At 37.0% G+C, this 27,258-nt stretch overlaps 1 protein-coding gene across 6 annotated transcripts in view; it reads left to right on the top strand.

Annotated features, from left to right (window-relative positions):
• The window catches only part of HIPK3 (homeodomain interacting protein kinase 3), an 82,911-nt gene that overhangs the window by 23,048 nt on the left and 32,605 nt on the right, over positions 1-27,258 (top strand). For all 6 annotated transcript variants that reach the window (XM_065943759.1, XM_065943760.1, XM_065943757.1 and 3 more), the window contains exon 2: positions 2,391-3,489. In XM_065943759.1, coding sequence (XP_065799831.1) covers positions 2,393-3,489 — 1,097 coding nt within the window. In that variant the 5' untranslated portion in view covers positions 2,391-2,392. The remainder of the gene's footprint in view (positions 1-2,390; positions 3,490-27,258) is intronic.

Raw genomic sequence — 27,258 nt, 5'->3', positions numbered from 1 at the left:
TTGTGCAAAAATATAGATATATAATTCCCCCTTTAATTAAACATATATGGTAATATCTATTGTAAAGTACACGTTTTCCTAAATTTTGCCTTTTTCATATTACAATATTGGTAATCAGGTTGTAGCAGGTTAAATAGGTGGTTTTCATTCTTTTTCAAAAAGATTCTAGTTGGTCTGTGATCAGAGTGTATCTAACTTGTGCCTTTTGCGTGGATGTTTTGGTTGTTTCCAATGCTGTATCTCTTTGCACACAGTGCTCCATGAGTACCGTGTACCATATCTGAATTGTCTGAGTCTTGATCAGAGAACATGCATGTATGTGTGCTAAATCACTTCAGTCGTGTCAGAGTCCTTGTGACCCAATGGACTGTAGCCCACCAGGCTCCTTTGTCCATGGGATTAACCAGGCTCACTAGTTCCATTTTAAGAATTATTTTCATATCTCTCCTGTTTATTCATGCTTTTCTTTAGATCTATTAGTATATTTACAATTGCTATTTTAGGAATTTTGTTAATTGACTGTCGTTCTGTGTATATCTGTGATTGTGGGTTACAGAAGGAATTTGAAGTAAGAATGGTCATGTTAAGTTATTGAAGATGAGGTTGGGGAGCTTCACAGTGTTAAGCAAGCTGGATATGTTTAGGAGTTATTGATGTGGCTTTGCATCATTAAAAAGATGATAAATTGGTGGAGTTTGAAAAACTCCTCTGAGTAACAGCATAGAATAGATGCCAACAAGATTTTAAGAAAATGGATAAAAGGGTTTAGATAATAATAATAACTTAGGTAATAAGTTTTTGTAGCTGATTTCTTACCAAAGCCAGGTCAACTTAGGAAAGTGGTAGTTAGTAACCAGAATTGTTTAAGAAGTTGAAAGAGGCATAAATTTGTGCCTTTTTCCTGAAGGGGCAATGTATCTTCCTGTTCGTTTTACTTTACCTTAGGTATATGACCTTGAATCAACTGACTAGTCCCTTTGGGCTTCCCAGGTGGCGATAGTGGTAAAGAACCCGCCTGCCGATGCAGGAGACATAAGAGATGCAGGTTCGATCCCTGTGTTGGGAAGATCCCCTGGAGGAGGGCATGGCAACCCACTCCAGTATTTTTGCCTGGAGAATCTCATGGACAGAGGAGCTTGGTGGGCTACAGTCTGTATGGTCGCAGAGAGTTGGACATGACTGAAGCAACTTAGCAGCATGCATTGAGCTTTAATTTTCTTAAGAGCAAACTTGGAGTACATAAAATACTGCAAATAAAGCATTTGTCAAACTGTTGCATAGTAGGTGGTAGCTCTTGTTATTTTAAGTATTGCATATATTACATATTGTAATGGCAATCTGTTGGTTATTTTATTTATTTATTTGACTGTGCTGGGTCTTAGTTGCCGCATACGGGATCTAGTTCCCCACCAGGAACCAACCCCACATCCCCTGCATTGGGAGCAAGGAGTCTTAACCACTGGACCACCAGGAAAGTCCCATTTTTTAGAAGAATGGAAATATTTTGAAATCAAATCCCAAACAACATTTATTAAAAACCAACTTTATATTGTGAGTACTTTGTTTTAGATCTAGTGAGAAAGACTGTTTTATACAGTGACTATTATAACCTAATGTCAATCATGTCATATCATACCTGGAGCATGAGCGGTGAGTATATGTGTTCTAGGAAAGGCTTCATCAGGAAGGTATTGTATTAGGAATTCCCTGGTGGTCCAGTGGTTAGGGCTCACTGGTTTCACTGCTTCACTGCTGAGGACTGGACCAAAAGAAGAAAAAGAAGGACAACCGCTGTATCACTTTGATTTGAATGTAAACGAATTTACTGTTAATACGTGTTCAGGGATGATGTGAAAAGGACTTCAAAGAGAACATCATGAAAATGACTCACATACTTACTTTTACAATTGATTTTTTTCCCCAAGGTAGTTCTTGAGCTTTAAGTTTAAGGAATATGACAACATTTGTGTAATATATATTTTCTGGTTTGATCATTGGTTCATAAATGATATATTGGTAATAGAATGCTTACTTTTGCCAGATATATACAGCTTAAGGATCTGTACATTTTCTTTTGGAGGGAAAATAGTTGGTACAGTTTCTTGGGCATATCTTAGCCATTGTGGCTTGTTAATAAATATTGATTGATTGAAGGTTCTCAACTATTTGTCCCAACCTTTCATGCAGTGCACAAAATATCTGAAACACTAATTAACTAAAATGGAGACAGTGAAAATGTTTATCTTCTCCAAGGTGAAGAAAATCTTCATGGAACTTAACTGTTTTTATAAATTATGGACTTGATTCGTTAAGTTTTCTTGGCTAGAGTTAAAAAATTGAACTTTTGTAGCTAATGTGATCCTTTTTTGTTTGTTGGTTTGTTTTTGTAGGTATGGCCTCACAAGTCTTGGTCTACCCACCGTATATTTATCAAACCCAGTCAAGTGCCTTTTGTAGTGTGAAGAAACTCAAAGTAGAGCCAAGCAGTTGTGTATTCCAGGAAAGAAACTATCCACGGACCTATGTGAATGGTAGAAACGTCGGAAATTCTCATCCTCCCACGAAGGGTAGTGCTTTTCAGACAAAGATACCATTTTACAGACCTCGGGGACACAACCTTTCATTGCAGACCAGTGCTGTTGTCATAAAAAACACTGCGGGTGCTACAAAGGTTATAGCAGCTCAGGCGCCGCAAACTCAAGTGGAGGCACCTCAGATTGGGGCGTGGCGGCACAGGTTCAGTGTCCTTGAAGGCCCCCAGCGATGTGGACTGAAGCGCAAGAGTGAGGAGCTGGATAGTCATAGCAGCGCAATGCAGATTGTCGATGAGGTGTCCATACTTCCTGCAATGTTGCAAGCCAACATGGGGAACCCAGTGACAGTTGTGACAGCCACCACAGGAACCAAGCAGAACTGTACCACTGGGGAAGGCGACTATCAGTTAGTACAACATGAAGTCTTGTGCTCCATGAAAAATACTTACGAAGTCCTTGATTTCCTTGGTCGAGGCACTTTTGGCCAGGTAGTCAAATGCTGGAAAAGAGGGACAAATGAAATTGTAGCAATCAAAATTTTGAAGAACCACCCTTCGTATGCACGTCAAGGTCAGATAGAAGTGAGTATATTAGCAAGGCTCAGTACTGAAAATGCTGATGAATATAACTTTGTACGCGCTTACGAATGCTTTCAGCACCGTAACCATACTTGTTTAGTCTTTGAGATGCTGGAACAAAACTTATATGACTTTCTGAAACAGAATAAGTTCAGTCCCCTGCCACTAAAAGTCATTCGACCCATTCTTCAGCAAGTGGCTACTGCACTGAAAAAACTGAAAAGTCTTGGATTAATTCACGCAGACCTCAAACCAGAGAATATTATGTTGGTGGATCCTGTTCGACAGCCATACAGGGTTAAAGTAATAGACTTTGGGTCAGCCAGTCACGTGTCAAAGACTGTTTGTTCAACATATCTGCAATCTCGGTACTACAGGTAGGTGATAATTATTTTTTGGTTATTTGATAAGTGTTGAATTTTTGCTGAATGAAATAATTTTGTGTGTGTATGTGGTGAAAAAGACTGCTTTGGATACATAGAGATCAAGATAAGTTCATTTTAGGTTTGAGGCTTTAAAAATTTAGGCATAAAATCTGCTCAAGCAGAATAGAAATTTCTACTGCAAATTTCTGTGCTTAAGACATCTGGTTATTTTTATTGTTAATGGAAGACCTGAAGGATTGATAGGTGGTTAATGATGATTAAATGAAAGTCTAAATATTGAGAAAGGGTTTATAGTAAATTTTGTACATTTCTTTGGGCATTTTTTTGGAGAAGGAAATGGCAACCCACTCCAGTAATCTTGCCTGGAGAATTCCATGGACAGAGGAGCCTGGTAGGCTACAGTCCATGGGGTTGCAAAGAGTCAGGCATGACTGAGCAGTAGTCACTTACTTGGGCATTTTTCAGTGCTTAAGAAAACTAGCTTTTTAAAGACATATCTGATATAACTGAACATTTAGTAAAGTTTTAAAAATATAGAAAGTCACTTTGATTAGTAATTTTAAGATTTAAACTCACTTCCATGGCTACCACAAATGTTCAAGCTGCTTTTTCGTAACAAGTCTGGTATGGTCTTTACATATATGTTTTAGGTAATGCTATTTTGATGTTCATACTATGGGTGGAATTTAAAGAAGAAAATAATTTCTGTGTACTGCAATGGCATGATTAATATAATGCTAGCCTGGAGTACAATAAATGGTCTTGAGGGTAGCTAATCATGACCAATATTCAGAATATCTTAAGTTTGTAAATGTTTTAAAATTCATAGTCTTATAATTTTGAGAAATTCTTTTCAGCTTAAATGAGTTTTATGGTCTTGGTGTATTCTGGAGCCCCACAAACCCCAACACAGTGGGCAAATAAAAGATCTGACAATATTGGCCATTACTAATAAGTTCGTAAATAGACAAAAACATGAAGTTTATTGTTGGAAATTGTTAGAACAGGAGGAAAGAAACCCACGTTATGTCACTTGGTTGATAATTAAGTTTATTAAATTATATATTAGAAATTAGAAGTATAGCCTAAATTACCCTTTTTATTCCTAATGTTTTAATTTTTAGTCTGAGAGTACTAGGTGCTGTTCTTAAAACCTTTTAGATGATTTAAAAGGTATTGTAGTTGTAGCAGTGTCATGAGTCTTAATTGATTATCTCCTATAATTGGATTTATTTGACCCTCTGTGCTCCTGACCAAAAACAAATTTTTTTCCCCAGTTTAATGTAACACAAAATTAACTTTTAGTTTATTTTTCTCAGGAAAAATTACTTTAATGTCTGATTTAACAGCATGAGAGAAATAGTGTTTCCCCTTTTCGTTGTGTTCTGTGGATTCTGTCTTTTTTTGAGTTTTGAGCAGTCCGCTAGCATATTATATAAACCCCCAGGCTCCAGCTGCTTGGGCTCTATATTTAGTTCACTTGTTAGTAAATGACTTCATTATATTTGGGTCCTGCATTATTCGGCCTATCAGATTTAGTTATGTGTAATACCTTGACTCCTTTTCTTTATTTGAAATATTTTCTTTTGGATGAGAGTAAAAAAAGAGCTTTATTTTTATACTTGAGATGATCTGTTTATTAAATGTTTCAAGAGAGTAAAAGAAATCCTTGAAAAAGCAGTCTAAAATACTAAATATTTTATGATATTGGTTTTTAGCATTAGGCTCTTGCACAAATAGCCTCTTTTGGGAATGGAAAAATAAGGTATGAATAATTGCTGAGTACAACTAGTAGTTTCTAATTTGTTTTTATACATAAATTTCTAGTAAATAATTTACCTGAATTTCAGAAGCTATATAGGTGCTGGACTTAAAAGTTCTATGTTTAGAGTTAAAAAAAAAAAAGTTTTTAATTATAAAAAGTCTAGTGTTATTTAGCATTTTGGTTGCTGTTGCATGGATAACAAAAATTTAAAAATGGAGTTTCTGTCAATTGGGTTCAAAGGTTAGAAGAGTTAGGAAATATGGTAAATTGGTGAAAATGTAATGTAGTCCTTAATCAGGTACTGTTTTAATGTTTTGTATAATTTAGCATAAAAATAGCAGGTAACCATTATTTTTCAGCATTTGTGTGTACTTTATCAATTCTACCTTGGTTTGACTGAGTTTACTTATAAACCTGATGAGGCAATAAGGAAAAGTGTCTCATACTTGATTTTTTTACTCTTTGTTTAAAATATATTGTACTTAAAAAATGAAAGCAGGAAGTGGAAGCTTACCAAATTAAATATTTTTGAACTAATCACAGTGGAAACACGTAGCCCAAGTTCTAAAGTAAACGATTTGTGTTTGAACACAGGTTCATGTGTTACTGTTTCTCTGAACCGTGCAGCACAGAAACATAGTAGGGATATCTTAAAATAGACAGAGGGTGGTGGCCAGAAATTGTTGACTGCTATAGATGGTGAGGCTGTCTAGCTCTTGTAGTGATATAAGCCAGAAGTACATGCTAAGGGCATTGATTTGCTCAAGGTCAGCATGTTCTAAATTCAGCTGCTTGAGTATGGTTTCTGTCAAGAGCACGTAGGGCTCCTCAATGCATAAAAGGTTTTAGCAGCAGAAGGGGCTGTATTTATGAGGTGTGGTGGCAACATTCAGGTCATAAATATCTTTTTCTTCTTTTTTTAAATATAGAATTTTAGCCTGTGGTTCTGAGTCATTTCAGAACATAGAGACAGGAAAGTGGGCTGGAAAGTAACCTGTATAGCGGTTGTATTCTTTGCTACTTGACTGAATAATTTAGCATTAATTTTTAGCATTAATGGTTGTTGAAGTAAATGCTGCTTTTTTTACATATAATAGTTGACAAAGAGATATGTAAAGTAAAAAAACAATTCGGGCTTACCAGCTTTTCTTTAGCTTATTCCCAACCCCTCATGCCTTTTTTAAACCCTAAGTATCAAAGACAGTTTCTGTAACAAAATTAAGACATACAGGATGACCTATTAATAAAATAACCAGTATTTTATATAGGGTACTTTTTTCAAGTGCTTCTACATAAAATTCCTAGTTTGTTTTTCTATCTCAATTTCTGTGTTCTTAGATAAAACACTTGGTGGAATTCCTGTTTAAAAAGTAGAAAACAGGCTTATACAAGTCAGACAGGTCCAAGTTTACAGTGCAAGTTTATCACAATTTTTGTTGAGCCCTTTCTGTATGCTGTGTTAGGTGCTAGGGATACAGAGGTGATAAAAACAGTTTCCTCATTTAATGGAGGAGAAAAATAGTTCGCCTCGAGAAGTTCTAGGGTAGAACCCGGTGTAGGGTGCTTTGGGAACCCAGAGGAGGGCACTGAGCCTAATCTGAGGGTTTAGAGAGGGATCTGGGGAGAGATGACTCGACTTGAATGAGCCTGGAAAGGAGAGAAGGGGTTAGTCATTTAGTCTTTTTTTCTTTCTGACTTGTGGGATTTTACTTCCCTGACCAGGGACTGAACCTGGGCTGTAGCACTGAAAGCGCCAAGTCTTGGGGAATGCCAAGGATGGACTAGTCTTAAGGAGTGTTCTCTGTCCCACAGCCACCCTTACCTAAAAGCTCAATATTGGCTGAAATTGCTGGTAGCTTTTTGTCTGTATCAGAGAACTTGCTTTTGTTTGGGAATCTTTATTAGACAAACATAAAGTTGTCAATTGGGTTTAGTTTTAACAGACGTTTTAATAGATGATTTCATAAGTTTATAATGTGATTTTCAATGCCATAGATTGTGGTCACAGACATAAATTCCTCCATATATCAGGCCTTCAAATGAAAATTTTGACAGAGCTCTTAAAAGGTTTTTTCTTTATACAGCTTTATTGAGCTATAATTTACATATTATGAATTTTACCCATTTAAAGTGTACAGTCATCATCCTTTAGTATATTCACAGTTGTGCATCATCACCATAATTTTAGAACATTTTCTTTACCCCCTAAGAATCCCCATTCCTGCTCCCTAGCACGCTTTAGGCATCTTTCCCCGATCTTCCCACCCCTCTAGCCCTAGGCAACCAAAAATCTGCTTTCTGTCTGTACAAATTTGCATATTCCAAACATCTCATATGAATGTAATCTATAATATGTTGTTCTTTTTAACTGGCTTCCCCCCCCACTTAGCATAATGTTTTCAAGATTCATCTATGTTGTAGCAGGTATCAGCATTTCATTTTTTTGTTGTTGACAAATAATTACAATTATAGATATACCACATTTTGTATATCCATTCATCAGTTGATGGAGACCTCAGTGAAAAGACAATGTGAATAGAAAACTCTAATCTGGCCCATGTTTAAGTCTTTCATTCAAAATACTTAGTGCCTGTAAAGTGTAAAGTATTGTGCTGGGTGCTGCTTATGCATTGAGGAGCAAAAATAAAGACCCTGCCTTTATGATGTTTACAGTCTAATGTGTAGATAGCCAGGAAAGTAAAGCATTCTAATGGGGAAGGAACAGGGAGAGAGACTAACAAGATAAGCTTATTTTTTTGTTTTGTCTTAATTATTGTAGACAATAAAAAGTTGCAGAAATAGTGTGAAGAATTTTTTTATGCCCTTGACCTACATTCTCCAAGTGTTTCAAATTTACCACCCCTGTTTTCATCCTCTTTCTCTTTCTATGTGTGTCATAATCAGATACGCATGTACATTTGTTGTTGTTACATTGTTTGAGAGCAAGTTTTAGATGTAAAACCCCTTTACCTCTAAATACTTAACTATATCTAAGAGGTTGTGTGTGTTCCTAAACTTAAGGAGATCCTCTTGCATAACCCCAGTGCAATAATCAGAACCATTTTTGGTTGACATCAGTATTATTGATTTGATGAACTGAACTGCTCAGTACTATTTGATTTAAGGGAATTAAAATCAATTCAGTACTAGTAGCTTATTTACAGACTTAATTCAGATTTTACCAGTTGTCATGCTTTGCTGTATATACACAATGGAATACTACTTAGCCATGAAAAAGAACGAAACTTGGCCATATGGATGTACTTGGAGGGTACAATGCTAAGTGAAATAAGTCAGTCAGAGAAAAACAAATACTGTATGATAACATATGAAATCTAAAAATAAAGTGAATTAGTGAGTGTAACAAAAAAAAACAGAGAGAACAAACTAGTTCTCATTGGGGCGAGGGAAGAGGGGAGAGGAGCGGCGAGATAGCGGTAAGGAATTAAGAGGCACAAACTATGCATAAAATAAGATACAAGCATATATTGTAAAACATAGGGAATATAGCTAATATTCTATAACAACTGTAAATGGAGTATAACCTTTAAAAATTGTGAATCACTGTGTTGTACTTTTATATACTTGAAACATATACTACTGTACTTCAACTATGTGATGCTTTTGAAGAGTACAGACCAGTTATTTTGTACAGTGTGGTCAGTTTGAGTTTGTCTGATGTTTTCAGGTTAAGTATTTTAACTTAGAGAAAGGATGTTTTGTCCTCAAATATTGGGAGGCATATGCTGTCAATTTGTCTCATTACTGGTAGTGTTAACTTTGATCACTTGATTGAGGTGGTTGGTGACTGCCAGATTTTTCCACCATAAGGTTTATTTTTGTATCTTGTGGAGAGATTCTTTGAGACTATTCACAGATACTGTTTCTTATCTTATTTTCATAGACCAGTTTTAGCATCCATTGATGAATATGGCCTTTAACAGTTATTAACTTAGGGGTTGCAAAATCATGATTTTCACACTCTATCATTCCTCTATGTAAGGAATTCTCCTCTGAGGAAGAGCTTTCTTTTGCTCTGTTGTTGTATAGACTTACAGGTTCATGTGCAGTGGGTTGTAATTCATTCCTTGTCATTTGCTTTACTGCACAGTTGTCCTAAATTGTCTAGCAAGAGCCTTTTTATTTTATTTTATTATTACTACTATTATTTTGTCTTTTATTTTTTAAATTTAGTTCCTTTATTTTTGGCTGTGCTGGGTCTTCGTTGCTGTGTGAGCTTTCCCTCGCTGGGGTGAGCGGGGGTACTCTAGCGATGGTGCGCAGACTTCTCATTGCGGTGGCTTTTCTCGTCGCAGAGCATAGGCTCGAGGGCACAGGTTCCGTACTTGCTGCACACGGGCTTAGTTGCTCTGCGGCATGTGGGATCTTCCTGGATCAGGGATTGAACCCGTGTCTTCTGCATTGGCAGGTGGATTCTTTACCACTGAGCCGCCGGGGAAGCCCTAGGAAGAGTAAGTTTGCTCTTGCCTTTGACATGGCCCCATCCTGCCTTGAGAGCTTACTTGCTGGCCTCACAAAGTGTTCAGGTTTACTTTGTACTTTTCTTGTTCCATGCTTTGTATTGGCTATTTTTCTAAAGTGCGCCGGTTCCTTTTATTGGAGATTATAGTAAAGCAATGAATTCATACTGATTATGTTTAGTTCCCTCACCTCAGAGTTCATTCTCTCCTTCTTCCTTTATTTATGATCTCTTCTCTTATATCAAGAAACTTGGCTCTCATTATCCACAATGTTACTTATTTGCTGAATTTCAGAATACACTTCAAGTAGTTTTGGAATTGCTAACCCATACCACTGTTAATTTACTAAAAAGAGTACACATTTATTTGTAGTTCTTTTGTTCTTATCTTTAGACTTGGAGAATGTGTTCAAAGTACTATATTCCAGAGTTACTTAGGTTAGTTCTTCCTCAACCCCCTTCCCCTATCTTCAATGTGATTGTTTTTTATTTGAAATATAATTAAGTTCATTTCATTATATTCCATTTTGGGGCCTCTGTGTTCTTGCTTATTTATTAGACTATATGAAATATTAAATAGTTAATGTCACTTAGTATATATGACTTGTGAGGATGATGCTTTATATATTTGTACATTAATAGGTTTTAAAAGTAAGTTTTATGATACTCTTGCTATATAGGTGTGATATTAGTTTATAAGATAACAATACATAATACACATGCTAAGTAATATAGTCAGGTGTAGGACAAAATTATTTTGTAAAAGCTTGGTCACAGAGTGAGTTTGTTAATTCTGTTGATTATAGATGTAAAATATGTAATAAATGTAATGCCATATAAACAGCTGATCAATATTTTATGTCAGATTGGAATGACTATATTCTAGAATAGGTTAAAATGAAAACTTTTGTAATGATTTATAAAATTAAGTCAAATGAAAGTCTTTAACTTCTAAGTTTTTATTAGTTTTTCCTCTTGTACTATATAGCTTTGTTTCAAAGGTGTATATAGTCTCGTGAATGTACTTGAATAGAATGTAATGACATCATGGATTAGATGTCAGTCCTGACCACACACACCTCAGGATGCATGTGCCTATTTGTTTCTGAGTCTTCAGCATTTTGCTGTGAATGGAATTCAGCTCCCGGGATGTTATTAGCAGAGTGCCTGCTGCCACAGAAGAGTGCCAGTTCAGTGGCCAGTGAATAATTTAGGCATCAGTTGGTGTGGCAAGATTGTGTTACTTAGGAGAGAATCTAATACATGTGCTAAACTTTGACATTAAAAAAAATGTGTTTTTACAGAAAGTTTTAGATTTATTTATCTAAAACCAATGTACTAATTAAATTTTTTTATTTAATGTTTTTAAAATTATATTAGTTATGGATGCTCTCTGTCAGAAAAAAATTCAGTAATAGAGAAGACCAAGAAGCAAAACAGGAACAACTTCCCCCTTTATTGTGACTCTGCCTTGTAATTTTTATAGTATGTTTTATACTTTATAAGCACTTCTCTGTGGTGTGTTTCATTTGTTTTCTGATAATGCTATAGGGAACCTTCTTGTAAGTCTTTGGGCACTTGTAGTAGGTTCATTTCCACAACATGTCTAGAAGGAGGCTTGTTGGGTCAAAGGATATGTACATTGTGCTACTGGGCGCTGCCAAATTTCTTTTCAGAAATGTTGTCTTGTTCCAGTTTATAGTCTTGCCAATAACGTGTGAAAGTGTCCTTTTCTTCACATTCTTGTCATCACAAGGGCATTTTTTTTTTGATTGGTAGCGGTAAACAGGCAAAAAGGAAAATCATTTAAATTTTATCTTCACTCTTCACTGCGTTTTAAAAAGTTTTATGTATGTCTTCTCTGTCATGTGTTATACTGATAGATACTCTTTTATATGGAGAATGAGAATGTCAAAATAAACAGTTCATATAAAAACAATATTTATTGATGACTTAGTACCAGCCACTGTGCTGAAAACGTGTTACAATTGCCCTTTACCCTCGTAGCAATCCTGGTAAGCGGTAGTGTTGTCTTTATTTGACAGACGGGATTTGAGATTCAGATATGTTAAGCAACTTGCCCAGTGCTACGCAGTTAACTGCAGAGCTGTGATCTGAGCTCAGTTCAGCCTATCTATTTACTGTGCTCCTTCTCCAGAGATCTCCCTTCATCTTCCTGAAACTCCTGTGCTGAAGGACACTGATGACTTGTTAACCACCAAATTTGAGAGGTTTCTTCTTTTTTAGAAGTCCACATCTGTCTGGACCTCCTGTCTTTCAATGCTGTTAGTGCTTTATTTTATTGAAATGTTCCCTGCTAGTTTCCTAAACATCATAGCCTCAGATTCTTCTTTCACTTCTCTAGCTTTTTTGTTCTTTTTTGCACCTCTTAAATGAGCACTCCCCCCAGGTGTACCCCACTTTCTCATTCAATATTCTTGCCTCTTGGAGACCTTACTCTGTCCCATGACTTCAATTTGTTTGTTGTTGTGGTAAATTTTCAAATACCTTCTTGTAGCCCTGATCTCCCTTTGAACACCTAATTTGTTTCCAGTTATCTCCTTGGACAGTCTCTGGGTGTTACTAACTCATGTTCAAATGATTCGTCTTTATCCCAAAGCTTCTCATCTCCCTTATTACATATCAAAATTATTAAAAGAACCATTTCCATTGGTTGTTTCTGTCCTATGTATCTAATCATTTTATGACTAAATCCTATTGATTTTACCTCTGAAATATCCTCATATGTTAATTTTGCCATGTTCTTCTCACTGCTTTGTTCTGGTCTAGACTTTGGTACTAGATTAGTCATTGATATTTTTAAACCTGTAGTCTCTGCCTTTTACTCTTCTTGTCCTGAATTGTTAGAGATGTGTTGTGGTTTGGTTTGAGAGATCACAGGATTGTGTACACACAGATGTGCTAGAAGACTTTTTTTTTTTTAAAACTGCTTTGCTCTTTTTTACTCCTTCAGTTCTGATCAGCAAATGTCACAAAATAGTGATCTTTTGGAAACCTAATTTCAGTGACATCAAGATTATGGCATGAATTTTCCTGGTGGTACAGTGGATAAGAATCTGCCTGCCAATGCAGGGGACCATGGGTTTGATCCCTGGTCCAGAAAGATCCCTCTGGAGCAATTAAACCTGTGCGCCACAGCTACCGGGCCCCCGTGCCACGAGTCCTGAAGCCTGTCGCCCTGGAGGCCGCTCGGTGGCTCCCGTTGCTGCAGAGCGCGTGCTCTAGGGTGCCCACCGCAGCCGTGAGAGCCCGTGCTCGCCACAACCAGAGAAGGCCCGTGCGCAGCAGTGAAGACCCTGCGCAGTACCCCCGCCAAAAAAAGATTACGGTATACGTCTGGTTGTACACGATTGGATGAAACGGATAAAGTAATCAAAAAAGGGATTAGACTACTTAAAAAATGTGTTAGTAGAATGTCGTGCTTAGGAAGCATTTGGTAACTTTCAGTAGTTTTCATAGTACACCCCCTGGTAACATGAGCCCTGTATCTCTGTTATGTCAGGAGTCTCTCTGTGGTAGGGAGCTGTTGCATATTGTAGCAGAATGCCCCCTGGGATTGTAAAATAAATGTGGATTTTCCCCTTTCCTTCCTCTAAAGCTAAATCAATCATCAGTCATTGCTAAAGATAAAAATATTTGTATTAAGATGTTGGATGTATAAGCAAATAGAGATGGAAGCAGCTGTATAGACATTTAGTAGACATTTACTTTATAGAAGAGGTCAGTGAAATCCAGTATACCTAAATGAGAATTGTCATATCAACATTTGTAAATAGCTGTGTTATATGTATGTAATAGGGTTATATTTGATTTTGAGAAATAACAAAATAATAGTAAATTACTCTTGTAAACAGTGAAACATAAAGGTAGAAGTTGGCAATCAGTGACTGCAAAACCCATCTGAAAACAGGTGTCATTTTCAAGCAAAATATTCTTAGAAGGATTTAAAGGATAAACTCACTGAATAAAACCGTTTGAATAATATGGTGGTGAAACTGTAATATGACAGAAATGTGTGTTTGAATCTTTTAAAGATTTTATTTGCTCTAATTTGCTTTTCATTGGCATAAGTCCTTCAAAGAGAATGTCACTGAAATAGTAACAAGATTCTAAACACGGTGTAATATTTTAGATATGATGGTCTTTCTTTTTATTTGAGAAAATACTTTTTAGTGGTTCATATGAGGCATTAAAAGAGTGTTTCAAGGCATGACAATTTTAGTAAAAAAAAAAAACCAAATGAAGCATTATATTTATGTCTGCTAAATGACGCCAAATTATTTATTCATAAGTTCGTAACTTCAGCTCTGCTACTTTATTGTATCACTTAGAGCAAGTTATTTAACCTTTCTGAGCCTAGTTTACTCATATGTAAAATATTAGCTACGTCAAAGAGTCTTATGAAAGTTAAACTCCATAATGCATGTAAAGCAGTACAGTCTTAGAACAATTTTATAAGTAGAAGCTACTTTTAAAAACAGCGTATGGTTTAAAGGAAATTTGTAGTGGTATCAAGGTAATAAGGAGTCTCCCGTAATTATCCCCTGTTGGCCTGCATTGGGTATATGTACTGCGTTATTCTTTGGAGCAGAGCCCGTGAAATCTTAGAAAAAGTAGCTGAATTTGTGTTCATAATGGTTAATTCAGCCACTGTTTGGGATAGTGGGAAAATTAATGTACATTTTTCTCCACAAGGCTATCCCTTAAGTGAGCAACATTTATTATTCCACTGCATGGAAGGGGCAATTTTGTCACAGACCAGGTGACCTTATATGTGTGCATCTGTTTTTGGACTCATTGTTCTGTTCATTTGTCTTTTCTTATACCAGTATCATAGTATCACTACCATGATTGACAGTGTGTGTCCTCCTGCTTGTTCTTTAAGGATACTAGATCAATTTTAGAATGTATCAACCCTACAAAAAATACTTTTCATTTTTGAAATATAGATATATTTCCTGGGAATGGTTGGGGAGTTATTTTCTTTCAGAACTTTAAAGATGTTATAATCTGGTGACCATTATTTCTATAGGGAATTGGCTCCTTTGATGATGGTATGTCCTTCTTTCACCTCTGGGTACACTTACGGTTTTTTCTTTGGTTTAAGCAATTGACGTGTGTGTGTGTGTGTGTGTGTGTGTGTGTGTAAGAGAAATTCTGCCTGGCCTTAAGCAATTGGTGTGTGTGTGTGTGTGTGTGTGTGTGTGTGTGTGAAAGAGAGAAATTCTGCCTTAAGCAATTGGTGTGTGTGTGTGTGTGTGTGTGTGTGTGTGTGTGTGTGTGTGTGTGTGTGTGTGTGTGTGTGTGTGTGTGTGTGTGTGTGTGTGTGTGTAAGAGAGAAATTCTGCCTGGCCTTAAGCAATTGATGTGTGTGTGTGTGCGCGCGAAAGAGAGAGAAATTCTGCCTGGCCTTATTTAAATCCCCTTCCTTCCCCATATTTTAATGTTAAAACTTTTCAGACTTACAAATAATGTGAAAGGGTTTACAGTGAACATGCATATACTCACTCAGTTCAGTTCAGTTGCTCTTTGTGACTGACTCTTTGTGACCCCATGAATCGCAGCACGCCAGGCCTCCCTGTCTATCACCAACTCCTGGAGTTTACTTACTACTTGGATTCTATAATTACGATTTTGCTACATAGCTTTATCACAGATATTCCCTCTGTCCATTTATCATTCCATCCTTTTCTCATGAGACAATTCAAAGTTATAGATGTCAACACACTGTACCATCACACACTTATGCATGCTACTCATAAAATAGCTCATTATTTATTTGTGGTTCTTTTTTGGTAAGGAAATTTTATATAGACTATAATGCATAAATCTAAGCATTATATCCCATTGAGTTTTGACAAATGCATGCACATGTGTAACCCAAATTCACGTGTTTCATCCTAGAAAGTTCTCTCATGTCTCCATCCATTCTCTGTCCCTCTGTCTTGACTTTTCATTTTTTCACAACACATTAGTTTTTCTCTTCTAGAACTTCACGTCAGTGGAACACACCTTTTGTCTAAAGTTTATTTTACTCAAGGATTTTGTGATTTTTGATATTTTTGCTTATATCAGTAGATCATTTCTTTTTATTGATAAGTCATTTTTCTGGCACAAGAAGTTTTCCAAGCCTCCCTTATACTTTGCCTCTCAGTTTTGGAATCAGCCATTTCTCTAAGGGTCCCTACTTCCTTTTAAGTATGGGAATGGTATTTAGACATCAAGAATTTGTTGTTTTAACAAGTAGATTCCAGGTTTTTTTTTTTGTGAAACTGTCTATCATTTAATTCATTCTCTTGAACATTTTTAGTCATTAAAGTCCCTGTTATTATTTCAATAACTCGATAATTGGGGCTGCCTCTATTAATTTTTCCTCTTTTTGTTTCTTTGCATTTGATTATGGTTCCTATTAGGCTGGTAACTGTTTGTTTGCTTGTTTCTTTAGGATGGACCTTGGGTATTATTAAGTGTTAGATAGCATCACTTTTGTGGTATTCCTGCTGAAAATAGATAACTTGAACCTCCTTGTGAGGAAACATTAACTGAACACAAATTGTGGGGTAGTCTACAAAATACCTAGTTTGTATTCTTAAAAAATGACAGTCTCATGAGGACCACAGAAATGCTGCGGAACTATGCCAGGTAAAGGGAACTAAAGAGACACGGGTCTAGGATTTATTTTTAAAAATTGTTTATTGTGAAAGGAGGCATTATTGAGACAGATGGCAAAATCTGAATGGTAGTATCACATTAATATTAATTTCATGGTTTTGACAGGAGTTACGTGCTGTGACTATGTAAGAGACGCTCCTTGTTTTTAGGAGGTAAACACTGAATGAAGCATTTAAGGGTAAAGGGTTTCAGTCTTTGCATCTTAACTGTCAAATCATTTATAAAAATCATATTTGTATGTGTATGTAAAAGATAATACAAATGTGATAAAATGTTAATGTTTAGAAATCTGATGGCGAGTGTATAAGAATTCTTTGTATTTGTAACTTTTCCCTAAATCTAAAAGTATGTCAACTTAAAAAGTTATAATGGAAAAAATATGAGAAAAATAGTGATATATTTGCTGAGTTAAGTGGAATTTAAGAATTTCACCTTTAAGAAATGTGCCACCAGATTAAGAGATCGCTCACTTGGTGAATCAGTATCTAATCTTCTACCTGCTTGTTACTGCATGGTCTTATGATTGAATAATGCATTTGCAGTAGCTCACACAGTAAAATGATCTATCTAATGTTGTTGAGGAACTTGGATTTTCACTGAGACTGTGTGGTCTCAGTGATGTTTATAAGCCCTCCTACTTACTTAGAGAACTTGGAAAGTTACTTATATGCTTTTGTTTCCTCATGGCTACGATGGGATAATACAGTGCCCACTTCAGAGGATTTTGTTAGAATTTAATGAGATAATTATAAAACATTTAGTACAAAATCTGATGACTCATTAGAGCTCAGTAAACATATTTTTGTTATTTTCAATATTTCTGAAAAATTGCAAATTAAATAATTGCAATTAAATAATTTTTGTTATCTGATTTAAACACACCATATAGATTATGAACTTCTGTTGGCATCCACTATGATACATTATAATTTTAAATATATCTCATAGTCAGATAAATTTGAGAAATTCTGGATTGCTTTGTACTTCCCTCCTCATCACCTGTAGTATAGAGATGACATTTGTCTTACTACCTCATAAAACAAAATATTTGAAAGGGTTGTAAAATACAAATGCAGTATAGACTTAAGATATTAATAACCATTTATATGATCTGTGATAATTAGACATTGATTTTTCTGTATCCAGTAACATATAAACCAACATATAAAGAACACGTTCAACCTCAGTTGCTGACATGTTTTTCCTTTATTTTCCACAGCTACTTTTCATATTCCCCTACCAACTCACCTCCTTAGCTTCCTCTCTTGGTATATATTAACAACAGTGTTCTCAGTTTTCTCTTCAGTAAAATGGAATTTTGAGATGTTGCCTACTGTTCTGTTCTTGATAGGTAAAACAAAAAACATGGACTTTCCTGGTGGTCCAGCAGTTGGGACTCCCATGTTTCCACTGCAAGGGGCTCGGGTTCAATCCCTGGTCGGGAATTTAAGATCCCACTCATTCCTCAAGGTGCTGCCAAAGAGTAAAAAAACAAACAGAAAAAAAAAAAAAAAAAACCAACCCATGAAAAATAGTACTGTCTAAATGAAATAAATTTCTGACTCTACTTTTATAAAATATTAGCTCTTGATCTGTCATAGGTTTGCAAATCATTGATGTATACATCTTTTTGGACATTGGGCTCTAAGTGATATATTTGGTATATTGGTAATGGCTATTAAATCTTTGCTGTCTCCTATCCTCTACCTCTGAGGTTTTGCATTTAATATATTTTGAAGATATTTATTATTACTGCAGTCCTTTGTACTTGGCGCTTTCATCTGTAGCATTGTGCAGCATACTTAAAAGATTAAGTGCCCTTGCAATAAGGATATTTTTAATTGTGGTATTTTTAGCCTACGACTCAAGCTACGTTTGAATGAGTGTCTATTCTAAGACCTTGTACTTTGATTACATTTCATCATGTTATTGAATAGTTGTAGTTACAATCATTAAAGCAATCTGTGTGAATATCCAATATTCTCTAGCCTTGTTATTGCCTATAGCAACAAGTTTCTTATCATGGTAAACATTCGTGACTTCAAAAAGAAAATACTTCTAGAAGTGATTGATTGGTTCTTTTAAAACTTATTTGCCTTTCTGACAGTGTTGAGGTGTTTTGTTGGTTTTTGTTTTTTTTTTTTTAAAGCACCATTCTGCAGAATATTGGATCGAGTGCTGATTAAGCTAGAAACAAGCTCCCTAATACATTTTAAGTGTTCTTTCTGTTAAAGATCTGGTTGTACAAATGTTCTTTCATATTTTCATAAATTTTAGTTGCTTTATGATTTGAAAGATTCTTGGAGGTCTTCCAGTTCCCCTGTTGCACTTAGAGGCGTCTTCTCCATGGTGTCCCCTGCAGACGGCATAGAGCCTCTCAGGACCACCTCCAGTGTCCTCCCTCCCGAGACTGTGCGTTCCCAGCTTCAGAGAGTCACACATGGAAGTTATTCCTGATAATAAAGGGAAATAAAAAAACTGGCTTAACACTGATTATGTAGTCTACTTTGGTGATAGTATTGTTAGAAGAAAACACAAAATTCCTATAAAATTTAGCTGACCGACAAGTTTTAAACATTAGTCTTTTATTGTATAGTGGGAGACGCTTGTTTTAGAAACCAGTGTTGTGGAAATGTGTACTTCTGTCTCCTTTCCAGGTTGATTCGTGAAAGATAACTGCTGTTAAAACTTGGGTGTGAAAAAAAAAAAACAAAAAAAAAACTTGGGTGTGTGTCCTTTGCTAGATTTGTTGTGTTTGTATAAATACATGTTTATTAGTACCAGTATAACCACTTTAGGTCTTTGCTGTCTTTTGCTAAGTATAAGACTTTGCCTGTTGAGTGCATGGTGTTATATTTATTAGTAATCACACCTACTGGATGGTCACATCTATAATACTGTTGAGCTCATTTCCTAATAGCTTTTGTAAAAGGTTGTTGTAGTCATCTTTTGGAACACAGCATCTGCCAAAATACGAGCCTTATTTTAACTTGAGAAGTGTCCTGCAGATATCTATGTATTTAACATGGAAGATTATTTATGGATAAGATGAGCAAATGCTTAAAGATCAGGAAGAGGACTTAGTAAAATGTCAACTGTAGTTCTTTTCACATAAGTATATATCTCACATTTCTCAGTTAGTCTGAAAATCAAAGGTGACATGTTGAAAGAGAAAAAAGAACACATTAATGATAAGTATAGCATCTGAGTGGGAAGACTTTGAGCATGATAAAAGTCTGATAGTTTTAGTAATCTTGGGAATTATTTATTTTAACATGCAGCACTTATGGATCAAAGCCATAAAACCTGGCTTTAAATTCTGGCTACACTTCAAAATAGCTATATGACCCTTAGGCAAGTTCCCTATGCTTGTGTATGTTTCTTTGTCTGTTAAAAGGATTGGCATGACTATCAAATGGGCTAATACTCATAAAGGGCTTAGAGCATTGTCTGGTTCTTAGTGCTAAGGACCTGTTTGATGTTCAGTCAGTTCAGTCGCTCAGTCATGTCCAACTCTTTGCGACCCCATGAACTGCAGCACGCCAGGCTTCCCTTTCCTTCACCAACTCCTGGAGTTTACTCAAACTCATGTCCATTGAGTCAGTGATGCCATCCAACCATCTCATCCTCTGTCGTCTCCTTCTCCTGCCTTCAATCTTTCCCAGCATCAGGGTCTTTTCCAATGAGTCAACTCTTCACATCAGGTGGCCAAAGTATTGGAGTTTCCGCTTCAGTATCAGTCCTTCCAGTGAATATTCAGGACTGATTTCCTTTAGGATGGATTGCTTGAATCTCCTTGCTGCCCAAGGGACTCTCAAGGAACTCTCCAACACCACAGTTCAAAAGCATCAATTCTTCGGTGCTCAGCTTTGTTTATAATCCAACTCTCACATCCATATGTGACTACTGGAAAGACCAAAGCTTTGACTAGACAGATCTTTGTTGGCAAAGTAATGTCTCTGCTTTTTAATATGCTGAATAGGTTGGTCATAGCTTTTCTTCGAAGGAGCAAGTGTCTTTTAATTTCATGGCTGCATTCATCATCTGCAGTGATTTTGGGGCCCCCCAAAATAAAATCTGTCACTGTTTCCATTGTTTCCCATCTATTTGCTATGAAGTGGTGAGACCAGAGGCCATAATCTTAGTTTTCTAAATGTTGAGTTTTAAGCCAAATTTTTCACTCTCCTCTTTCACTTTGATCAAGAGGCTGTTTAGTTTTTCTTTGCTTTCTGCCATAAGTGTGTTATGTCTGCATATCTGCAGACATACCTGCATATCTGAGATTATTGATATTTCTCATCTGCATATCTGAGGTTATTGATATTTCTGAGGTTTTTTATATCTGAGATTATTGATATTTCTCCCAGCAATCTTGATTCCAGCTTGTGCATCATCCAGCCCAGCATTTCTCATGATGTACTCTGCATATAAGTTAATTAGCAGGGTGACAATATACAGCCTTGACTTACTCCTTTCCTGATTTGGAACCAGTCTGTTGTTCCATGTCCAGTTCTAACTGTTATTTCTTGACTTGCATACAGATTTCTCAGGAGGCAGATCAGGTAGTTTGGTATTACCATCTCTTTAAGAATTTTCCACAGTTTGTTGTGATCCACACGGTCAAAGGCTTTGGCATAGTCAATAAAGCAGAAGTAGATGTTTTTCGCTTTTTTGATGATTCAGTGGATGTTGCCGATTTGATCTCTGCCTTTTCTAAATCCAGCTTGAACATTTGAAAGTTCATGGTTCACGAAATGTTGAGCCTGACTTGAAGAATTATGAGCATTACTTTGCTAGCGTGTGAGATGAGAGCAATGGTGTGGTAGTTTGAGCATTCTTTGGCATTGCCTTTCTTTGGGATTGGAATGAAAACTGACCTTTTTCAGTCCTGTGGCCACTGCTGAGTATTCCAAGTTTGCTGGCATATTGAGTGTAGCACTTTCACAGCATCACCTTTTAGGATTTGAAATAGCTCAACTGGAATTCCATCACCTCCACCAGCTTTGTTCATGGTGATGCTTTCTAAGGCTCACTTGACTTCGCATTCCAAGATGTCTGGCTCTAGGTGAGTGATCACAGCATCGTGATTATCTGGGTCGTGAAGATCTTTTTTGTATAGTTCTTCTGTGTATTCCTGCCACCTCTTCTTAGTACCTTCTGCTTCTGTTAGGTCCATACCATTCTGTCCTTTATCGTGCCCATCTTTGCATGAAATGTTCCCTTGGTATCTCTAATTTTCTTGAAGAGAGCTCTAGTCTCCCATTCTATTGTTTTCCTCTATTTCTTTGCACTGATCACTGAGGAAGGCTTTCTTATCTCTCCTTGCTATTCTTTGGAACTCTGCATTCAAATGGGAACTCTGCATTCACCTGATGTGAAGAACTGACTCATTGGAAAAGACCCTGATGCTGGGCAAGATTGAAGGCAGGAGGAGAAGGGGATGGCAGAGGATGAGATGGTTGGATGGTATCACTGACTCGATGGACATGGGTTTGAGTAAACTCCAGGAGTTGGTGCTGGACAGGGAGGCCTGGCGTGCTGCAGTCCAGGGGGTCACAAAGAGTCAGACACAATGACTGAACTGTTCTGTACTGTCCTTTTTTCCTTTGCCTTTCGCTTCTCTTCTTTTCACAGCTTTTATAAGGCCTTCTCAGACAACCATTTTGTCTTTTTGCATTTCTGTTTCTTCAGGATGGTCTTGATCACTGCCTCCTGTACAATGTCATGAACCTCCATCCATAGTTCTTCAGGCACTCTCTATCAGATCTAATCCCTTGAATCTATTTATCACTTCCACTATATAATCCTAAAGGATTTGATTTAGGTCATACCTGAATGGTCTAGTGGTTTTCCCTGCTTTGTTCAATTAAAGTCTGAATTTGGCAATAAGGAATTCATGATCTGAGCCACAATCAACTCCCAGTGTTGTTTTTGCTTGATGTTACTGCTGTCCTTATATGTATTTTAAAGGATTTACACTGTTTAAAGGATTTATACTGAATGAAAAGAGGGCTTAGAAAATGGCAGCGTAATACTTCTTAAATTTGATTGTCCTTGAAAGCTAAAGACTAATCAAAAAAGGCATAGAACTGTTAGAAAATATAGGTCAGTTAGTATATTCTTAGAAAGAAAGTGAAGTCGCTCAGTTGTGTCTGACTTTTTGCGACCCCATGGCCTTAGCCTGCCAGGCTCCTCCATCCATGGGATTTTCCAGGCAAGAGTACTGGAGTGGTTTGCCATTTCCTTCTCCAGGCGATATTCCTGACTCAGGGATCAAACCCGGGTCTCCTGAATTACAGGCAGACCTTTTACCTTCTGAGCCACCAGGGAGTCCTAGTATCTTCTTATTCTGTGGAAAATAAAGCTAGAACATAACTTCAGCTGAATTGTTAAAAGTAACTTTGGTGTCTGTTTCTAGGTTTCCTGTTTGTTTGGCTTTCTGTGTTTCAGTCACAAAATTTTATCTTTGAGATGGTATAGTGTAGAGAAATAAGGCATTTGAAGCCTCAATTCCATCACTTTATGGGTAACTTTGGGTACTGTATCAGTTATCCGTTTCTGGGTGACAACTCCAAAACTTAATTGCTTCAAAAACAATTTATTATTTCTCATGATCCTGTGAACTGACTGTACTCAGTTGAGGGGTTCTTTTGTTTTATGTGGAACATTTTGTTTACCTCATTTTTTATCTCGAAACAGAAGAACAAGGCAGAAATCTATTTTTAGAACATCTTCTTTAAGTGAGATAATGTGTTAAAAATGCTGTTAAAGCTCAGTTAGTGGTGTTGACTTTTATTTTATAATCAAAATATTTCAGTTGTCCCTAATGTGAAGTGGCTAGCAAGGCCAAGTCTCTTGGTTGATACCTGTTTGGCTCATGTATTTAATAAAGATATTTATAACAGACTGCTAACAGCTTCTACTGTTTGATCAATTAATTCATTGAACAAGCGGATGAGTGAATACCTACTGTATGCCAGGCAGTATTCTCAGTGCTGGGAATATAGCATTGAAAGAATTAAAGTTCTTTCCCTCATGGTTTTATATTCTAGTAGGGGAGGGGAAAACATAATAAGGAAGCATATCAGTTGGTGGCAGGTGCTATAGAGAACAGTAAAGCAAGATAAAGGAGGAGAGGTAAGTATAAGTGCTGGCAGGGGCTTACCCTTCTGTTTAAGGTGGTAAAGGAAAGCCTTTCTATCAGATCTTTGGACAGAAACATAAAGTAAGAGTGAAGGGATCACGTTCTGCTTTTCCCCCTGCCAGGAACCTTCTCCTAGATAAATGTAAACGTTTTGAGGCAGCAACTATGATCAGAAGCAGTAGGAGGCCAGTGCAGGTGGATCAGAGCAAACAATGGGATAATGGTAGGAAATGTTAAGTAGATTTCCTAAGGGCAAAATCACGTCTGACCTTGTATAGACCATTGTGAAGAATTTGACCTTACTGTGAGGCAGGAAGAAGCTGCTAGGAGGTTTTGAGGTGAAGAGTAACATGGTAGGACTTGTGTACCAGGTGGATTATTCTGGCTGCTAAGTTGAAAGTAGATGGTAGAGGACAGGGCAGAAGCAAGAACAGTTAGGAAGCTTATAGCAAGAGATGATGGTGGCGTGGGTTGTGGTTTTAGCAGGAGAGGTGGGGCAAAATGGTCAAATTCTGAATCTGTTTTGAAGATAAAGTCAATGGGATTTGCTGATAGTTGTGAAAAGTGAGAGTTAGATTTGATTCTCACACCAATTATGTGCCTGAGAAATTAGGAGGATAGAGTTGTCATTTCCTGAAGTTGGGAAGGCTGGAGGAAGAGTGGGTTGGAGGGAATTGTGAAGATGTTTTGAACATGTTCAATTTGAGATATCTAATAATTGACAGTAAGAGATACTGAGTAGACAGTTGGATAGGGAAGTCTAGAGTTGGGGGAGAGAGGTCTGGTCTGGAGATGCACATTTGGGTTTAAGAATACAGGTGATAATTAAAACCATGTGATTGTATGAGATCACCTAAGGGAAGTGAATGTAGGTAGAGAAGACAGGTATCTAAAGACAGCCTTGGGACACCCCAGAATTTAAAGGTTGTGGAAATGAGATGGAACTGGAGAGGAATCTGAGAAGGGAGTGCTGGTGAGGGAAAGAGAGTAGAGTGGTGTCCTGGCAGATTGCAGACTGTTGAATGCAGGAGAGCACAGTCAACTGTGTCAACTGCTGCAAGCCAAATAAATCAAGGATGTGGCAATGCAGTGGCTGATGGTGACTTTGACAAGAGCTATTTTGGTGGAATGATGGGGTAATGAAAGCCTGATTAGAGCTGAGTTCAAGACAGGGGCAGAATTGGAGGCAGCTTTTCTTAACAGTGCTTTTAAGAAGGCCTGGTTTAAGGGGGAACAAAGAAACAATGATGGCTGAAGGAGAGTATGTAAACAGGAACGTTTTTTTCTTTTTTCTCAAAATGGGAGATGTGGAACAGTTGTATCCTTCTGTTGGGGGGTGGGGAGAAGGGAGGGAGGGAGAGACCGGTGATGAGAGAGACTGGGAAATTGGTGGAATGATGTCCTTCAGTGAGTGAGCATGGCTGCCTTAGATAAAAGTACTGGCAGATGTAAGTGGGCTAGTAGATGTGGTGGTGAGAATGTAGAAGTTTCTTTCAGATATCCCCCCACCCCCGCCAAATAAAGTTGGATGCAAGGACAACAGTCAGGAATGAGAATGGGGGAGGAGGTGATGGTTTGAGAAGAGAGGAGGTGTGAATTAGGACAGTGGGAGTATGAATAAATTTGAAAAATGTATATGCTGTTGTGAATTTTACAGATTCTTTTACCTAGTCCTTTAGATAATTTTCAGAGTATGCTGCATCAGTAAAACCCATTTCAAAAATGAAAATACTAAGGCTTGGGTAAATTACTTGGTGGGATTGCTACGTGTCTAAAGTGTTTAAAATCTAGCTCTCTCTAGATGATTTTCATTGTTTGAAGCCATGCATCCTTACCAGACTCAGATTTGTCTTCCCAGAACTTTCTGCATAGTAGCACTATAGCAAAACATTCTTATGAAATTTACCCTTAAATTTACCCATGACCCCATGCTCTTTTTATATTGGATTCCCAGTAGATGGTCAAGAAGTTGTTATTGTTATTATTTTTTAGTGCCCTAGAGGTTTGAAAAAGAGGTGTAGCACAAGATTAGCTCAATTGTAAGGCCTGCTGCATTGAAAAAGCAGTCGTTTTTTTTTTTAACACTAGCACCCTGTTTTCCCTTTTGGATATATATTTCATCAAAGGCATTTTCTTTGTGTACCAGTCAGTACTCTGAGGAAGTAAGTGATTGTTTTTGGAGTATAGCTTTTCTACTCTGACCTTCTTCAACCCTGGAGTATATTCTTGCTCAATAGCCTGGTGAGGTGGCATGGCCTTTCCTGGTTAACTTCAGTTTTCATATATCCAGAAAGTGGAAACAACCCAAATATCCATCATCTGATGAATGGATAAGTAAGTTTGGTATACCCATACAATGGAGCATCATTCTGCAATAAAAAATAATTGAAGTGCTGGTACATGTTGCAACATGGTTGAACCTCAAATGAACGAAGCTCGCCTTAAGAGCACATGTTGTACCATTCCATTTGTATATGTCCAGAACAGGCAGATCTAAAGAGACAAAGGAGATTTGTGGTGGTCTAGGGATGGAGAAGTTTGGAAAAAATGGGGAGCGACTGGTAATGGATAAAGGACTTCTTTTCATGGTGATGAAAATGTTCTAAAATTGATTGGGGTTGTATAATTCTGTGAGTATACTAAAAGCCATTGAATTGTACCATTTGAACAGATAAACTGTATGGTATGTGAATTATGTCTTAAAAAAGCTTATTTTTAGAAATATCTTCTGTATCACCTACCTCAAGGAAGACTGTTCTAATTTTATTACTTGTATCTTTATTAAGTTTACCATTTATTTATCTTTTCCAAGTTCGTGCTGCTTTTCTCTGGTGTCTTCTTATTGTCAAAAGTAGAGCAAAGCATGTAGCTGTACATTTGTATATAGAGGAAATGGCAGTCCACTCCAGTATTCTTGCCTGGAAAATCCCATGGACAGAGGAGCCTGGCAAACTACAGTCCATGGGGTTGCAAGAGTCGGACACGACTTAGTGACTAAACCAGCACCACCGGAGGAGTTTCATCAAGAGAAGCCTGGATAGCTGTAGCTCTCATTTTTATTGAGTGACATCCCTGACAGAATCATCAGAATCTGGCCCTTAGTTTTGTCATTTCAGAAATTACTTGATCAGTGTCCTGGACTTAGTGAGACCTGGGTGGTAAATATATCAACATTATGCTAGTTTTTTTTAATTAACTTTAGTGAGAAATATTAGGCAGGCTAAAGAATCAAGTTGGCCTAATTGTTGTATTATCTGTATTTGAAAAAATAGGTTAGGAGCCATATCATGGTCACCACTTTCTTGATGGCCTTGAAATCATCGCATGGTCATAGCCTAATGGCATTTGCCAGAATAACTCAGGGCATCTTTCTCTTATAAGAATATATAACTGTTCCTCGAACTTGACATATTGAGTTCCTGAACTGAGACATCCTTTTTCCCAGCAGGGCTAGGTTTCTCTGCCAGTAGTTGAATTTTCAACTTAAAGTAAATAAAAATGAAATAAAGTAAAATGTTCAATTAATAGTCATCTTTTCTGAGTGACAGTATGTCACCATGTTCTTATTTGAACTATCTACTGATAACATTCTTTTTGAGTTCTCTAGCAAAAGACCCACAGACCATTCAGAGTTTAGTTTACCCACTTAAAAACATTTTTTTTTTTTTAGCTTACCCA

The sequence above is a fragment of the Muntiacus reevesi genome, chromosome 9 (assembly GCF_963930625.1).
Source record: "Muntiacus reevesi chromosome 9, mMunRee1.1, whole genome shotgun sequence".
NCBI classification, from domain to species: domain Eukaryota; kingdom Metazoa; phylum Chordata; class Mammalia; order Artiodactyla; family Cervidae; genus Muntiacus; species Muntiacus reevesi.
This window is presented reverse-complemented; position numbering and strand designations above follow the sequence as displayed.